The 17542-nt window shown below is 51.4% G+C and overlaps 4 protein-coding genes across 4 annotated transcripts; 2 read left to right on the forward strand and 2 right to left on the reverse strand.

Moving 5' to 3' along the window:
• Nucleotides 1-5273: 5273 nt before the first annotated feature.
• Nucleotides 5274-6740, reverse strand: JN550_001076 (uncharacterized protein; the record flags this gene model as incomplete). Its single annotated transcript, XM_049309053.1, has 1 exon — nucleotides 5274-6740. The coding sequence occupies one exon, from the start codon at nucleotides 6738-6740 to the stop codon at nucleotides 5274-5276; it is 1467 nt and encodes a 488-aa protein (XP_049176982.1).
• A 752-nt stretch (nucleotides 6741-7492) lies between these two features.
• On the forward strand, nucleotides 7493-9354 carry JN550_001077 (uncharacterized protein; the record flags this gene model as incomplete). Its single annotated transcript, XM_049309064.1, has 3 exons — nucleotides 7493-7726; nucleotides 7778-8883; nucleotides 8961-9354. The coding sequence occupies 3 exons, from the start codon at nucleotides 7493-7495 to the stop codon at nucleotides 9352-9354; spliced, it is 1734 nt and encodes a 577-aa protein (XP_049176983.1).
• Nucleotides 9355-9670: 316 nt separating this feature from the next.
• On the reverse strand, nucleotides 9671-12889 carry JN550_001078 (uncharacterized protein; the record flags this gene model as incomplete). The annotated part of the gene is made up of 1 exon (XM_049309075.1): nucleotides 9671-12889. The coding sequence occupies one exon, from the start codon at nucleotides 12887-12889 to the stop codon at nucleotides 9671-9673; it is 3219 nt and encodes a 1072-aa protein (XP_049176984.1).
• Nucleotides 12890-15433: 2544 nt separating this feature from the next.
• On the forward strand, nucleotides 15434-17142 carry JN550_001079 (uncharacterized protein; the record flags this gene model as incomplete). The annotated part of the gene is made up of 6 exons (XM_049309086.1): nucleotides 15434-15494; nucleotides 15557-15774; nucleotides 15827-16020; nucleotides 16073-16465; nucleotides 16524-16614; nucleotides 16693-17142. 6 exons carry the CDS (start codon nucleotides 15434-15436, stop codon nucleotides 17140-17142), a joined length of 1407 nt encoding a protein of 468 aa, XP_049176985.1.
• Between the last annotated feature and the right edge of the window lie 400 nt (nucleotides 17143-17542).

A 17542-nucleotide genomic window follows, 5' to 3' on the forward strand; every position in this document is an offset into this window, starting at 1 on the left:
CAGAATAGTCGCATTCTACAACATCAGTTTCACGTTACTCAACGTATACCACATTACCCAGGTACAATATCCCTACTTAGTAGAGCACCGTGGCGTGGCCAAACCACCCTTGGCGTGTATCCATGACGATGCTGTGCAAAAGACCCTAGCCACACCAGGGAGTGCATGCGGGAAAAGACGCTGAGTTAGGCATACAGATCGCGAATTTTACCTGAAGGATTTACTGCAGCCAATGGACTTGCCTCAAATATTAAGTCAACGCGTTTTGGTCCACGATATGAACCCCAATTATACCACTGGGGTTGTACAAGCACACGGTCTGTGTTATGTGAGGGAAGTTGCATTAGCTCCTCTATATTGCTCAAGGTCGCCACATATGGAAGATGCTGAGTCAAGTGGAATCGGATGGGGAACTCGTGATAATCTAAATGTAGACTTTTTACTTAATGCAACATACAGGGCTGGAGGCTGTACTGACCGACTGGGCGCTTCCGCCTTCCTCCACCTTGCGTTGCTACTCTCTCTCTATCCGCTCACGTCGGACAAGAGCTGGGCCCCAGTAACGGCACAGGCGCTGTTCTGCCCTGCCAACCTTGGAGGATGCTGCCCACGGCAAGAGCAATTTTCCTGGGGTGGATATGCTTCCGTCTACACTCATGGGGCAATCCGGTCATTGCCATCTACGAAACCTGTATGGCGATGCGAAAGGTTGCACATGAGAAAATTCACATATCAACGATATATTCGTTGAAGAAGACGGCTTGGAACTCATCAACATGGCAATTGGCGAGACACACAGTGTGTTTACATCAAATCCCTTGAGAACCCCACTCAGAATGTCCCGGAGTTTGAGAAGAATGGAGATGTTTGTCCCAAGAACGGCATAGCTCCCGTGATTGATAAATCTTTCGGCATGGGGCAACTTATTTTGACCCGTCTAACTTGGCGCGAACGTCATCACGCATTCGGCGACTAAACGGATGGGTGACCATGACATCAGAATGGCCGCAGTTGCTCTCAACGGCGTTCACTTTGGTTGGTTCACTTTTAACAAAAAGGCTACGAAGCTGGGAATATATTGTGCGCGTGGCTTAGCTGCTGCATGAGCTCATCCAATATGAACGTGATACTTCGTGGTAAGAGAATCTAGCTCCCAGTATTGAGAAGCCCTGTGCTAACAAGCCGTTCTTAAACGAGTGGTTTGAGGCACAGGAGTCACTAAGCTGGGTTCTGAGTCCTGGCTTGACGAGCTACAAGGCTGACAAGCTGGCTAAGGAAACGATTTCGAAGTGCCAGAGTTGGGTAGTTACCTTTGGAGCCGCACGTTGACCTACTCAAACAAATCCTATATATTGCTAATAGTATTCAAATTGGCAACGTCGCTCAAGCCGTGCCGTAGTCAATAATCTTCCCCTGTGTTACTACCTCCTGATGTGTTTACCACGCATCGGTATGTTAAAGATATAGTTCCCGGCTTTGAACGGTTGTCCATTGTCTCAGGTTCTAAGAAAACTGAGAAGGGTAAGCACTCATTCAGAACTGCGCCTAGGATAAAATAGATGGGAAAGGTATGAGACTGTTACCAGAGGACGGATTCCTTTGTTCAGGCAAAAAAAATATCAACCTGAAGTTACTGCTGATAGTTGATTGCATGAAGCGCTTTATCAGCCCACAAAGTGTCACATCCGCACCCGGAGGAGCACAGCACAGCTTAGTGTACCCAGCTCCCAATTTGTTCGCACCTCTTTATTAGAAGCCTCCAGTTTTAAAACCTAACAGGTACTGGAGCATCACGCAATGATTGGCTTAAGAAGGATTTAACCAAGAGCTAAGGCTACATACCGTACTCTCAAGGAAAGCAGCTTCAAGCAACGATGGGAGAGCAGTGGTATCTCAGGACGATGCACAACCAGGTTCCGCTACTCGTCACTCTATGTATGTCTTAGATTTTAGAAACGTCACTCTCCTGTCGCAGCTAATCGTTTGGATTTCAGCGTATTTGAACCAACCTACACTATAGCCCAACTGATTCTCAAATAGTGACACTAACCCTTTCCATTTTCTTTTCACCAAACAGGCACTTTGAGAGGCCTACTAGTAATTCATAGCGACTCCCTAGTCTATTCCAATATGATACATTTGTAGGTTTGTAGTGGACACGTACCTGGAGAAAACCTGTCGGAATGATTCTTCGGCCGCGAGCTTCCTGTTGTCGTATGAAGGTCGGTAACATCCTCTGGTTGAAGTATAACGGGTCCCTGATGAGGGAAAGCCTTGTAACATAGCAATGGCGGTCAGTAATACACCAGCAATTGGTTACTGACCACCGCTATCGGCACCCATTGGGTATGAAAGGGGAAAGCAGGGGTCAGAATATGAGAGTCGTATCCGGAGCGGAGCACATGGTCAACGCTTAGAAATGGAAACAGCCTTCTCGGCCATGTATGTGATCTCGAGAGGCAAGGTACATCGCAGGAGGTTACACGATGCCTGTTACCAAGTATTGCTGCGAAGAGTGAGGTAGGTACTTCCTGTTGTAGGAAAGTATGGGCTTGGCGGCTATCGCGATCATGTTCGGATCCCACCTGTTCTGCTTCACCATTGTCATAGCCCCCGGCCCGTAATCAGTGGAAGTCGGTGGCGGGTTCCCCTGTGATCAGCAACGTAACCGTTCACGGGGATAATCGACAGCAATACGTAGTAGCGGTAATGCGATCTTCATCCCTGGTTGGATCTGAGACAGACTCGAAGTGTAGAGCGGCCATAGGAAGCCTCAGATTAGTTCATCTAGTTTGGTACGTAACAGGGCCCCCTTGATGTCAAACCAACCCCTATCGATCCCTGTTGCTAAGCCGCTGTAAGATGCAACGGACTCCGCATTTGTTATAATTTCTGAGCCTGGCATACGTCGTACATCTTGCACATTTTGGGCTCTTTCTTCCACTATATAACAATGCTCTGGCCTGAGACTCGAACGATGGCATCTATGCTCTGACAAGAAGCATCTCTCGAAGCCCTAGTAGAGCAAGGGTATTGTCTACCGCATATCGAGTGATTCGATCGGACACATTTGACATGTAAGGGACGCAAGTCTGCGTCTTGTCTTTATGGCATTGCAACCTAGGTGAAAAGCCTTCGAACAGGTTTCGCCCAAGGCATTACTTTGCTGATCCTGTTTTTATTTCACGCTTCTTTGTTTGAGAAGTGTCCAGACACGTAGAGACGAATGTCATAAACAGGGCCGAGTTGCGACGGTGACAGGGCAAGGCTTTGTGCTAGCACCTCGGGGCAAGTATCGAATTTCCATGCGGCTTTGGCGGATTAACTCATCAACCGATCACTACATGCACTGTCTCAAACATTGCCTTTGCATCTCAACATGTTGGCTTCTACCAAGATACAGCCGGTCCTCATCTGGAGAGTAGCCACGTCAAATCCAGCAACGGTTCTACCACATGCTATTGTAGGCATTGTTGCCGGCTGCCTCAAGCAAGAGTCAAAAGCACACGTCAATAGCAATCATCGCTTTTCTCGACCTAGTCATAGCGTCTGCTTGAAAGCCAATAGTCTGTGTCGCTACCGCTGACGAAAGACACTGATTTTGGGTGATTGAGTATCAGAGAAATGTGGTTAGCAGGAACGCCACAGTAGCGAGTTTGTCCAGGCCTCCCTTAGGGTGCTCAATGCACCTAGTGGCCAGGGGGCTTAGCACTCCCCCAGAGTACATGCCTCACTAAAAAAAAAAAAAAAAAGTAGCCGTGGCAGGATCTTGCATTGCTAAATGGTGGTAAGTGGCGCCGTGGATGAACTGCATATATGGTAAGCAATTCCGAAATGTCGGTATTCAAACTGAGCCTTGTCAATTGGACGTAGCACTTTCGACGCTCAGTGGCGAGATCGTGCACAATCACGCTCCCAAGTCACCCCAAGCTAGGCCAATAAGCAGCGTAGTTCGACCTAGCCACGATGTGAGGATTTGTTTTTACACCCATTCCGACTCCTAAGACAACGCCATCGGGTTTTGGGCCCCAGATATATACGCTACTGCGATGAGGCCATAGGCATGATTACCAAATTGATTGAAGAGTGCAACGATCTCTGCAGCGCCTCATATTGATAATTGCAGCGTATGGATTACAATATTGTCTTTGGGAGGCGTTGAGGGTATCACAATCTTCTAGCACCGTCTTAAGGCATCTTGATAATTTAAGCTATCTTTAGTATACGTCCACTCAGGGGTGTCACACCCAGAACCGCAAGCATGACTGCAGCGAGAACTGCTCGACAGCTATTTTCTTTCAAGAGACCTGTCGGCTAATTGATGACTTACAACTTTCTAATGACCCTATTTTGCTTCCTTCTTCCACGCATTGAAAACTTCCAGATTCTCACCGTCGACCAACTTGGTTTCACTGAGCGATCTCCTAAATAGCGACCGCCGCCGTTCCAGGAACACTAGTGATGAGCAAAGGACTAAATATACTGTTGTGGATGCAAACCTAAAAGCTGCTGATGCTGAGATACTAGCAGACATACTTCCGTCGCAAGTGCGAAGTCGTACCACAGCTGATCACCATTGGCTGTGAACTTTATTTCCTTTTCCCTCGTGTTGCTGCCAGTGAGAAGTCATCATTCATTACCTCCGTAGAGCGTCAATCCGCGCATGGACGGTCACGTTAGCCGAGGTAACTCAGTCGACGGCGTGCTTGATAATCAAGAGTATTCCGTATACTTCATCGTGAACGATCGTACGACGGTGTTTGAGACACATATGCGTCCTTTTTACCCAATGGTTGGGCACGCCTGCGCTGAGCCATCTGTTGACCCATTGCTTTGTCCTCAGAGTGGCTTTTCGCCAAAGCTTCCACGGAGGCGCAGACGCGCCTGACGTGTTCAGGCAGGCGTCGTCGAAGACAGGCAGAAGACACATGTCAATTGTTGGAGGGGATCTGCAGCGTTCTCAGACAACCTGGCTGAAGCATGTGCCGTCGGTAGTCCCGTGAATGTCTCGAGTATATCGGCCACGGATCTAGAACCGGCGAGGGTCTGTGCAGAGCCACTGCATCATGGCTTGCAGGACGAGCCAGCCCGCTGGGTCCTCCAGCCAGGCACAGCAAACTCACTTTTCACGAACTAACTCAAAAATGATGTAGTGAGATGACTTGCAATTACTTTCAATATCTTGGGGATCCAATGCGAACAAAGAACAAAGCAGCTGGCGTCCTGAACCCTAAGCGACGCCAATAATGCCTCCGACTATATACAAACGATTCTCAACTATCGAAGATGGGCCCATAAGCCGGTATGCCGGTGGACTCTAGCTCAAAGACCAAACGCGCCGTGAGCCGTGGATTACTGATGACACATACTGCCTCGGCCTCAAACTCCTTGGCCATGTCCCGAATGAGGGGCAGCATGTCCACACGTCCTTGCACATCCGTATCCAAGATCACAGGATCTTGATCCAGCCTCTTGACTAGGTTAACGGTACGCTGCCCGTACGTCCGCAGTGGGCTTCGCGTCTGCCACACAACACGCATAGCGGGCCGATTCTCATCTCCAATGAAAGACAGACATGGCCCTATGCCCGAACCCGTCGTCACCATGATGATGCGATGAAACATCTTCATTACGTGTCCAAATCCGCACACCGGAATACCACGCACCCAGATCTGTGTTGGACCCCCCTGAATCACAGATCCCGTCCAGTTACCGGCATTGGATACCAGGCAAGAGAAGCCTGGCGTTGAGGTATCGAAGCGATCAGTAAATGCAGCAAAGCTGTGCCAATCCTTGAGTGGATGCTTGGCTAGTGATAGACCTTGACCAAATCCCATATCTGGCAGGTGGTGCAGGTGCAGTCGCGTTGCATGGGCGGAGAGCTTCTCAGGAGTGACGTCCACCTTGCGCAGCATCGTCCACGGCCAGATCGCAGCGACCGTAGAGACGGAGAGGAACCAGAAAGTCGGGAAGGTGACGAGGAAAGTGGTGACCGAGGTTGTATTTCCCACGACGGCTTCGTCGTACGCGTGGAGAAATAACAGCGCCCAGAAGAGAACCAATGTGGCCCATCCCGCAAATCGATGTGTCAGCTCAAATGTGTCGTGAAACCTCCGACGGAAACCAGGAATAGCGACGACAACGATGGACAGCAGTAATACCATCACAGCCAGGGCCAGACCGAAAACTGCTGCTGGCCGAGGGTTCTCCCACGGCTTGGACATGGCGTATGATATCAAGAAGCCGATGAACCAGATCAAAGCAGAAGTGCCTGTTCCACTATGCACGCCACCCAGGTGGAATACCTTGCAGCATATACGACGCAGTCGTAAGGGGGCGGATCTGGGGATGGCGCTGAAGAGGGAGAAGAGTATGTTGATGATTATTGGCGAACGGATCAGTGAGCACACCATTGTGTTGGCAGCGCCCATGTGGATGCACAGAGATGCCAACGTCGGCATGTTCCTCTCTATGCCCGCTCTCGTGAGTATGATGATGGTGGCCGCGAGGTTGCCCACTATTATCAGAGAACAGAGCCTCTTATACGTGTTGAAGTCTTTATAGCGAAGTTCTGCCAATGGCTTCCGCTCCAAATTCTGTAGTCCTTTCTCTAAATCTGGAGTCGCGTGTGCGCCCGCTTCTGCGGCTTTCGTATCATCTTTAACTGTAGTATCGCATGAAGATAGGGATGAGACCGACGCGGAGGCGCGGTCAGTGAGGGAGTCCCGCGAGGAGTCCATCGTAGGCGTGAGTCAGGGTTCTTCAAGATTCACTACTTGAACAAGGACTTTCATGTATGGGGTTGGCAGAGGAGGAACAACCGGGTAGCGGGAACCAATAAGTATTTCACTCTCAAAATATCTCGATCGGAGAAACCTAGTTCACAACGGGGTTTGCGCCCGGCTTCTTTTCCTTCTCTTCCGCGTGTCAATTTCCTATAAAGTTTTTGACAAGGCCGGTGAGACCTCCGGGAGGCCTGCAGAAGGCAAGTCTAATCATACGACTGCCTGAGCTCGATCAATGTTCCACCTTACTCGAGAAAGTTCAGAGATGTTGCTACCAAAGCGAAAAGCCACCTCATCTTGGGAGCTTCACCATCATGGTTACTCCCAGGCGCCTTCGCCGAACTTGGAAGCTGATCTCTCGATATCCACAACTTCAGAAGAAAACACAGAGCATCAAAACTGATATCTAGGCTTCAGACTATTCATCCCAATAGATTGGTCCCCGAAAGGTCACCGAGACATTGTTCAGTCCCACGTGGCCGCGGAAGCTAAACTGCTCGTGAGTGGGTTTGCCCCTGAAGTTTATATCAAGCACAAGAGCCTCAAAAAGAAACGTTCGGAGAACGGCATGAAAAGCAGCGAAACGGCGCTTAAATAATGACGACGAGAACAGTCATGTCTTCTCGCTTTCGTCTTATTATTTACAAGAACGCTACAATACCATCAGTGAACCATACATCCAAATCAGCTACCAAGCGCTCGTCAACATGGACTCGGAAATCACCAAGCAAGTTCAATATCCATTCATCGACGTCGTATCTTTCGCTTTTGACAAGCAGAAGGCATTCGATAACGGGAAGCCTTTATACATAGATGCTGAGGATCCTCGGCGCTCTTTGGACTACACACAGACACGACAGCTCGTACGGCGCATAATAGCGGGACTTCGTGCTCATGGCTTGCGGAAGGGGGAGACGGTGCTTGTGCACCTCTTCAATAATGTGAGTTGTGCTTCTACTTACTGCAATGAGACACTGATTAATGTCTAATAGTACGCTTACCCAGCCATGTTCCTAGGAATTGTCGGAGCTGGAGGCCTTTTCTGCGCCACCAATCCCAAATTGAAAAGTGAGCTGGCGAACATAATGGCGCTCTCCCAGCCGCGCTTCATAATCACCACCGAGGAGCTTCTCGCGCAGCTCCGAGAGTGGACTCCAGTTGCCTCCGACGAGGTCATCATTTTCGATTCCGAAAGTCTCTCCAAAAAGTCACATAGAGTACCGATCTTGGATGACCCATCTCTGAGACCGTTCAGAACCCTCATGGACCATGGAGAGGAGGATTGGCCGGAGATACGCTCCGAACACGAAGTCAAGGCTACGCCGGCGTCGTACTTCCTGACGTCCGGCACGACGGGGTGCCCCAAGCTCGCCACGCTCTCGCACTACTCCATGGTCGCGCACTTCAGCATGATTCACCAGCAAGTGCCCTACGCACCCGTTCGACTGAGCTGCCTCCCCCTGTTCCACATGTTCGGCGGCGCCTGGGCGCTGGCGAACACGATCCGCCACGGCCAGCCCATGTACATCATGTCCAACGCCGCCAAATTCGACGTCAACCGCTACGTCGCCTACATCGCCAAGTACGGCGCCACAGAGACGTCCATGGCGCCGCCGATAGTGGCGCAGCTCAATAGCCTCGAGGACAGCAGTGCGCTGCGTGACGGCCTGAAGACCTTGAGATGGATTGGGGTGGGCGGCGCTCCCATTACAGCCGAGACGCTGGCCAAGTTCAAGACGCGCTTACATCCAGACGCCACATTGAGCGGCGTGTACGGTGCTACGGAGCTGGGCACCATCGTCATGTTTCGATACGGCGAACAAGACACCACGGGCTCGGTAGGAAGGCCGGCGCCTGGTGTCCACATCCAGATTCGGAAGCCGGCCAAGGACGGCAGCACGGCTACGACGTGCGGCGAACCTGCGAATGCTTCTGGCGAAATCTTCATCTCGGCTGAATCCCGCATGATCGGATACCGTGGCACCTCCGAAAGCAGCAAGGTCGACGTGGATTGGTACTGCACAGGCGACTTGGGCTGCATGGAGAACGGCAAGCTGTACATCACTGGCAAGGCCAAGGACATCATGAAGGTGAACGGGTAAGTGTTCCTGACCCATGTGCTGTCATTTTGTGAAACCCGTTCTTGAACCGAGACCGAACTAACTTTGGCGACAGATTCCAAGTCTCTCCCACCGAGATCGAGGCAGCGCTCCTCGAGCACCCAGAGATCGATGACTGCGCTGTGTCGAAGGTCGTGAAAGAGGATGGGACCGAGTTGCCGCAGGCTTTCGTCGTACGGCGGGATCGCAGCGTCTCAGAACAGGACGTCAAGGAGTTCGCGCGCCAACGACTGGTCCACTACAAGCAACTGACCGGCGGTGTTGTTTTCGTGACGCAGATCCCCAAACTCGCAAGTGGAAAGATTCAACGGCATAAACTCCAAGAGCAACCTCTGGACATTGACATGAACACCGGTGACTCGAACGGCTATATATCTGGGTTGAAGGGCTGGTGCATCAGCGTCCTCGCCTCAATTTTCCCCTTCCGAGGGCCTCTCCAGAAACTCTAGTAAAGTTTCTTCTGTGGCTTGAGGTAGGGCACGGCGCGTTCACATTGGCGATACATAAGAAGTCTAGAACTCAAGGGAAATATTACACCACGTTGGCTGGCTCATTTGTGATATATGATTGCTCTTCCATGCACATGGCTGTCTAGCTGCCGCGACAATGAACTTTAATGCAAGCTAGTTTGACTGGCAGCAAAAGCTATATAATACACGTATTGACTCTTCTTCGTGTCTATAGTTTAACACATTAGAGCAAAATAAACCAGCACCACAACAATGTATGACCATTATTGCACATGTGCTGACCTTCGGAGAACCCCTATCTGTCAGGGTTCAACGGTTGAAGGCCATGGATATCCGTTAAGAGATTAACGAACTGTTGCCTCTCGAGTATTTCGGCGTGCATCTTGGTATCCTCAAGCAAATCTTCCTGAACAGCAGTTTTGCCTGCGGCTTTGATGATCCGCCAAGCTCTCCGAAATTCGTCCCTGATAGAGACAATGCCGTTGTGTGTGACTGTGCGCGCCACGTTGTGTTCATGCTCAAAGGGATCCTCGAGGGCGAAAAGAAAGCGGTGTCGCACCTCTTTCAGTTCCACTGGTTTGGCGGGTTTCTCCAGCGGTTTTGTCAGCGTATTCGGAGTGGTTGGCTGTTCCGGTAAGAGATCAGGGTTGGTTGACAGCGATTCCCCTGTCCCAGCAGGCGACTTCGAACTTTTAAGCAGCTCAACATCTGTCGGCGTAGGAGGAGCGCCTGCTTGAGATTGCCTAGTTGTCTTCGCCTGCACCCAATCTTTGTCTTGTTTCGTGAGGAGACCACCGGGTGTTCTGAGACTTAGGACATCCCTCCCCCAGTCAAATCCCCTCTTCTGAATGGTGCTCATCATGTTGTTCTGGGCAAAGTACTCGAAGAAGCCGCGCAGAAGAGACCCAAGGGACTCTTGGTTGTTGTTCAGCACGCCATCGTGCGAAAGGCGCCTAATCTCCTGCTCATCTCGCCAGAAGCGAACATTTCGGCCCTTGCAAGTCACGATGCCTTCCAATACCTCGGGCGGTAAATCAGGATCGGGAGGGGCGAGAACCTGTAGGTTCGGGCAGACAAACGGATGGGCAATGTTGACAAGATAGTGCAGTACCATCAACACGTAGCCATAGCTGCTTAGAGTACCTCGATATGGCGTGTTTATACCTCGGGCCTTGGCCCAATGTTTGACGAAAAGAACCATCGGTCTAACTCGGGGGTCGGTAGCAGCGTAGCAGCGTAGCAATAGGCTGTTCTGAAGAGCCAAGTCGGCAGAGAAGTTGATGTCACATTGGACCCCTACCCCTTTCTGTGGAAACTCCAACTTGTCATGATAACGGTCTTTGGGCTGGTTGGGTGCCAAAGCGGATGGATTAGGTAACTGTAGGATCCTGTCATAGACCGCGATCATGGCATCATGGAGAGGCAGACCGAAATCGAACTCGTTGGGGTTGCTCGTTTGTACAAAATCGCAACGGAGAAATCCAACGTATTGTTTGATGGCCTCAGTATCGTCATCGCCGTAGAGGTCTCCCTTCTCGAGAGCTCTCACGTAGTCAGCGGCGAGGTGCAGGCTTTTGTGTCTTCGGGCTACTGCTCTCAAATTCTTGGTACCAGTAGCAAGAACAAAGCGTTCAACCTCGGACCTAATATCCTTGTCCCGTATACCAGATACGTAGTACTGTATGGCCGGCGGTGCAACACCCGCTTCGGATCCTGCAAGTGCGTTCGCGTCAAGCTGCATCATGGCTTTCCGCGCACGCTCGTGGTACTCGGTCGCTGATTCATACTGATCCTGTTGTAGCTGCATCAGTTGAACGGAAGGGATTTTGCGAAGTCTCTCCAGGATTAGGAACATCTCCCGATTGAACGACAGCGGGTCGGTGCCAAATGCCCGCTTGCTGTGAAACTCAGTCCACCATTGAACCGCCTTCAGGTGGGATTGCTCTGCACGTGCATCCCCTTCAGGTATCGCTCTGGTTTCCCACAGCATCACCAGTTTCTCTCCTTCCGCCATGTTACAGACTCCATGCAGGGTCCTGTAATTCGGGCCCTGTCTCCCGGCAGAGAACGAGGGATGGGCCTTTATGCGACCCTTGAGGGCCTCGTCGTCGAGACCATCAACGAAAGCCCTGCTAATGTCGTCGAGGAGCAGGTAATCACTGTCCGTGAAAACCCCCACATTGGAATGGGTGACATCACGACCGTCGAGTTGCCTCAGTAGCTTCTTCGTGTTGTTGTGATAGGCGAGTAGAGACTGGTTATCGGATTGCTTTACTGATGCTAGCAACCGTTGTGGCGATTTGGTGGCCTTCTCATTGCCGGGCCCAGAGCTATGACCTGGTTCAGTCTTGGTGTCGGGTTTAGACTGTACACTCCCCGCAGCCCCGTTACCATCGTCATCAGCACCGGTCTCATCTTCGCCTTGTTCAAGATCATCATCTGTTAACCCCATTTCCCATTTTGATCGTTCATGAAGAAGGTCCTCTCTGAGTTTCTCAGTAGGTTTTTCGCATAATTTGATGATGGGTATTCTTGTCCGGGTGAGGAGACGGGCGCCAAATCCAGCATTGAGAAGCGCCTTTTCAATGAGTCTCGGGAGATGGGACTGTGGCGAATCTGCGGGAATGGCCGAGGCAGGCGACAGGAGACCCAGGTCCATATCAGCAGCCTTGGTAGCAAAGCCTGAAGCGAGACTTCCGAAGCACCTGAGCTGGACACTTAAGGGTTCAAACCTGGAAGCGCCGTTGACGTTGATTTCGTAGTCCGAAACAACACTGCGGCAGATCTGCTCGACGTAGACCCGGAATGTCTCCTTTTCCACGATCTCCCCATGCTCAATCTCAGCACCCTCGACGACTCGTGCACATAAGTGTTCCAATAGCTCAGTTTGTGCAGCCAGCTCCTCTGGCCTTACGACATACTGTCTATAGCCACCGGGGTTGTAGAGAGACCCATGAGCGTTCCGTGAGGGCCTTGGCGCAAACGTATCTGACTGCTGCGTATTCGCCCCTTGAGGGGACTGCCCAGCGTGCGGGTGATATTGGCGTTCCCAAGCGTGCTGATGCGTCTGAGTCGGAGATGGAGCCGCGTTGTAGCCACGATTATACTGCTGCCGGCCTGGCCCCTGGCCCTGCGGACGCTGGCCGGCTGACAAGTGGCCCTGGGGACCCCCATGAAAACCAGCTGGCTGATGACGAGAGGAGGCGCTGTGATGATAACCGCGGCCCCCCCGTGAGTTGAAATTAGATGAGGTGACATTCGGTCTCGCAGGCTGCTGACCGGTTGCTCTGGGGTCGATGGGAATGGTCAGCTGTGACTTCATCTGTCGTCGTTGAGCCTGGTTAGGCCGTTTTTTAGGCCCCTTGTTCGCAGCTGCTAGATCCTCGGTGCGGTTCAAATCATCACCGGCAGAGCCAGGCAACTTGCCGGAGACATCTGAAGTCTCGTTGTTGCTGAGAATAAGATTCCGAAGATGATCCTCCAGGGGTCGTCCGGGGTCTTGGGCAGTCGACATTGTGACTCTCTGTGCCAGAACAAGGTGGTTGACAACCACAAGCGGTAAACAGGAATAGTGATGAGATTACCTTGAACAGGCGGTTGGCAACTTGTGTCTCAATTATGGGCCAATTCCATTGGGACTGCTAACATGGACAACAGATAAGCCAGTTCCGTGTACATGGAGCGCGCCACGGGAGATGGAGGACACGGGTTAGGTGCCGGATGACTCCACCTCGGAGCTGGCCTCTGTTTCCAACAATATTCCAGCTGTTGGAACCTTGGTGCTGACGATGCAATGCGCAAGGCCCTAGAAGCTGTGGTCAGACATGACGGTCTTGGGGATGTAATTCTTGAGCGTGGGGCTGCGTCTGCGTTTTGTGCTGTGCAGACTGTCGCGAACTTTCTCACCTTAGCGGGGTGGGGACGGTTTTGTGTTGTCCAGAGACCACCTGGAGCTTGGAGCTGGGAGCTGCTTCCCAGTCGAGTGGGAGCTTTTTTTTGGTAGTCGGCCACGAAACCCGAAGACCCGCCGCCGGGCTTGGTTAGCCAGCACGGCCGTTCTTGCTCAGGCTTTCATCACCCTTGATCAGTGAGCATCACCTTTAATCACCTCAACCTCCCTCTCCCACTCACGGGCTGCATGCTCACCTCTCACCTACACGACTTGAATCTGCACTGTGCTTCCCCCTACTTCATGCAATACTCGCCATGGTTCAGGATCCGGTTGGACGTGCCAGGGACGAGGAGCGGGCAGATTGGTCGCGCTCGGTTTCTGGCGACCCTCCTCATTACCTCGACACCCAAATGCCTGCTGGATGCTTAGCCACAAGACTCGGAGAGCGGGCAGGTCCTGCGCATGCCACATGCGGAACGGCGCTCCGCCCTTTAAGGATGCGTGTATGAGGCTGTGGTCGCCCATCCTTAACCTCGTTCTACTTCCTACCTGCTCACTAATCTATACCTAATTCCTACTCCTACCCTCAGCGACTGAGGCGGCCTGATCGCGTAGCTTGGTTGCGCCGTTCAGGGTGCTTTCCATCGACACTCAGTCGGAACAGTAACAGCCGTACCTGGCGAGCGAGGGAGATGCCTCGCTAGTGAAATGCGCACACGAGCGCGTGCGGCTCTTTCACGGCCCTCCTTGAGGTGACGTCAAGGCCATGAACGGAGAGGCAGAGAAGGCTGGCTGACGTGACGGCCCGTGGAGGATGGCCTGTGCTTTGATCAAGGAGGCTCGCTGTCGCCGACATGTCTAGAGCTCAAGGCGTCTGCCTGCAGAAAGCGCAGATTAGTCCTCGGCAGTCAGCTAGTTGAGCATTGCCCAGTTCTCAGTTTAAGCGCCGAAGATCACCACTAGTGAGGCATGTTGCAGCAGGACACGCAGCGGACAAGGCTGATTCACCTTTCTTGAGATAATCTAGAGTAAAGTACTTGTGGAGCAGGGTTCTCTAGCCTCGAATCAGCATCAATATTGACAATGTTGTACGAAGACATTTCCGCTTAGAACATCGCAGCGCTTGGGGAGAACCGCAGCACTATCGGACGGCCATGTCCAAGTCGCTGCTATTAGCCATGCAAGTAGGTCCTTGCGTTGCTTGTTGGGGCCGACCTACTGCCAACAAGGAGATATACCATCGGGCAGTTATTTTATGGCCATGGTCACTCTAGACAATACCTCGTGCAAGGGAATTACCCGTTACCTAAGATATCACCATTACCATGCCGGCTGCCCAGTGCCAGAATAACCGAACCCTTGACTTCGGCGCTCGTTCCTGAATTATTATAAACTGTCCGACCGCGTCAAGTGCTGCCCACGCACGGAGGTACATTGTCAGGACAATGTGCGTCTCTGAGGTCAGCCCAGTCGAACATGCCATGGGTGCTACGATATGATTATTGACCCTGGATCCCCACGGCGAGAGCAATCCACACGCGCAATAAGTTAGGAACTATGCATAACAAGAACCGTATATATTTTCGATTGATTCCGATACCATTGTCATGCTCATCGGTTTCTGTTCCGAGAAAATCGTTCCAGGCTGAGTCAATGGCTAGAACAAGATTGAGGCGCGTGTTCACCGTCAAGGCAACTGCTGTGCTGTCGGGCATGACACTTTGACGCTGCGTGGGCACGACACCAGATTCGATCACATCTTATCTTTGCCGGGCTCCTTGAAGCCTCGAGGTGATTTATGCTCAAGATTTCACCCTACTAGTGGTCGACCGATGTTATGGGAAGATGCTCACCATGCTAAAGAGTAGTAGGGGTCCTCACATGCGAGGTGACTGACACCGCCGGTGTCGGCCCCACAAAGTTTTCCCATTCACTCGCTGCCCTTAAGCTCAACAAAGTTTTCGAACTTGGCAGCCACGCTCTCGTTCTCGACCTTTTCAATCAAGCAACATCATTCGAACTGACTCGCGTCCCTCAATTTGAATGTCAATTGCTATAACCACGCGCTCTACCCTCATTTGGCTCCATCAATTCCATCGGGCTTGAAACCGCAACGCACTATCAAACGCAACGATCGCGACGAGCGCCGAGAACAAATACTGAAAGATGGCTGGAAAAGGGACGGACGCCCCGGCAACCAATATGCTCTGGGGTGGCAGGTTTACAGGTTCGATTGTCCCCGGACGCAAGCTTCAGATCCAGTATACTGACTTGCGATGCCAACTATAGGTGGGATTGATCCGCTCATGCACAAATACAATGCCTCTATCGGATACGATAAGGCTCTCTATAGAGAGGACATCCTTGGATCAATCGCTTTCGCTAGGGCTAACTCAAAGGTTGGTATTATTACCGAGGACGAGTTTAAGACGATTGAGCGTGGCCTGCTTGAAGTGATGGAAGAATGGAAGCAGGGAACCTTCGCTATTATGCCAAATGACGAAGACGTAAGACCTAGCCCACGCCACTTGACCCCCTAAGGCTAATATGGTAAATCAGATTCATACTGCAAATGAGCGTCGATTAGGAGAGGTTATCGGAAAGGACACCGCTGGCAAGCTGCACACAGGTCGCAGCCGTAATGAGCAGGTCGTCTGTGATATGCGCATGTGGCTACGTGACCGCATCCGTGAAATCGATAGCCAACTCGTTGCTTTCCTCCAAGTCCTTGCCAAACGCGCCGAGGCTGAAATGTAAGCCCAGCACCGCATCCGGACGAAGCCCCTTACTGAGTAACATCCCTAGCGACTACCTCATGCCCGGATACACCCACTTACAACGCGCCCAGCCGGTTCGCTGGGGTCAGTGGATAATGTCACATGCTGCTTCGTTCAAGCAGGACCTCGAGCGATTGCGCCAGGTCTTTGAAAGGGTTAACCTTAGCCCACTTGGTTGTGGCGCATTAGCTGGCAATGTGTTTGGCATCGATCGAGACGCAATCGCTGCAGAGCTTGGTTTTAGCGGAATCACTCTGAACTCTATGAACACTTCAGGCGATCGTGACTTCATTATCGAGTTCCTGACCTGGAACTCAATGTTCACCAGCCATATCAGCAGGTGGGCTGAAGATCTCATATTATACTCGACTTCCGAGTTTGGGTTTTGTCGTTTGGCAGATCTTTATAGTACCGGCAGCAGGTTCGTTGTATCTATCGCGACTCCCAGACAATCCCGAAAAACTCTAATCCACGTCCAGTTTAATGCCGAATAAGAAGAACGCCGACAGTTTGGAACTCTTGCGCGGAAAGTCAGGCCGTGCTTTCGGTCAAATGGCTGGACTGATGATGGTGGGTTCGCATACAGACATACCAGCTCATGAGTGATCAGGAGCGGATCGAGAGCAGCCACTAACATATACCTGACAGAGCGTGAAAGGCTTGCCGACTTGCTACAACAAGGACCTTCAGGAGGGATGGGAACCCATGCTAGATTCAGTTCAAACTGTTTCAGACAGTCTAGGAATCGCCAACGGGGTTATTGCTACTATGACCGTGCGGCCTGAGCGGATGTTAGCTGCCCTAGATAAGACGATGCTTGCTACTGATGTTGCGGAGTGGCTGGTGCGAAATGGATGTCCTTTTAGGGAAGCTCATCACATTTCCGGACGCGTTGTCGCGTTGTCAGAAAATACGGAAACCCCAATGGATAAGCTAACCCTGGAGCAACTGCAAGCTGTCGATCCTCGATTCACGGCGGACATTGCGAAGGCATTCGAATATAACTCGAGTGTTGAGGCGAAATCGGCCAAGGGCGGTACTAGTCGATCAGCTGTGCTGCAGCAGATTCAGGAACTCCGTGCTATCTTAGAGGTCTAGTAGCCTGGTGCAGGATGAGGGTGGAGTAAGGCAATTTGGGATGGACATCACGAATTATGCTTCATTTTGTGGAAAGAGATGTGTTTTGAGAGGATAGACAGATCAAAGAAAAGAACACAATAAGATATCTGCTTCAAGAAAGTCGAACAAAACATTTGTAAACGAACTGGATATAAGGGGAGATGTTCGTAAACATGGCTTCGTCCTTAGCTGAAAGGCATCTTTAATTCGAATCATCCACAGAATCATCCAATGTACGCTCAAATATACAGGAGCAGCTAGAACAAACCATCTTTGTGCATTTTGCCCAATGTGCCGCAATTGTGTCAACTTTGAGGGCGCGCTTGCAGCCTGGACACATCCGAGTATCGCATTCAGCTTCGTGCTGAGAAATCTCCTC

Source organism: Neoarthrinium moseri (assembly GCF_022829205.1).
Source record: "Neoarthrinium moseri strain CBS 164.80 chromosome Unknown scaffold2_Wmoseri_CBS_16480, whole genome shotgun sequence".
NCBI lineage: Eukaryota > Fungi > Ascomycota > Sordariomycetes > Amphisphaeriales > Apiosporaceae > Neoarthrinium > Neoarthrinium moseri.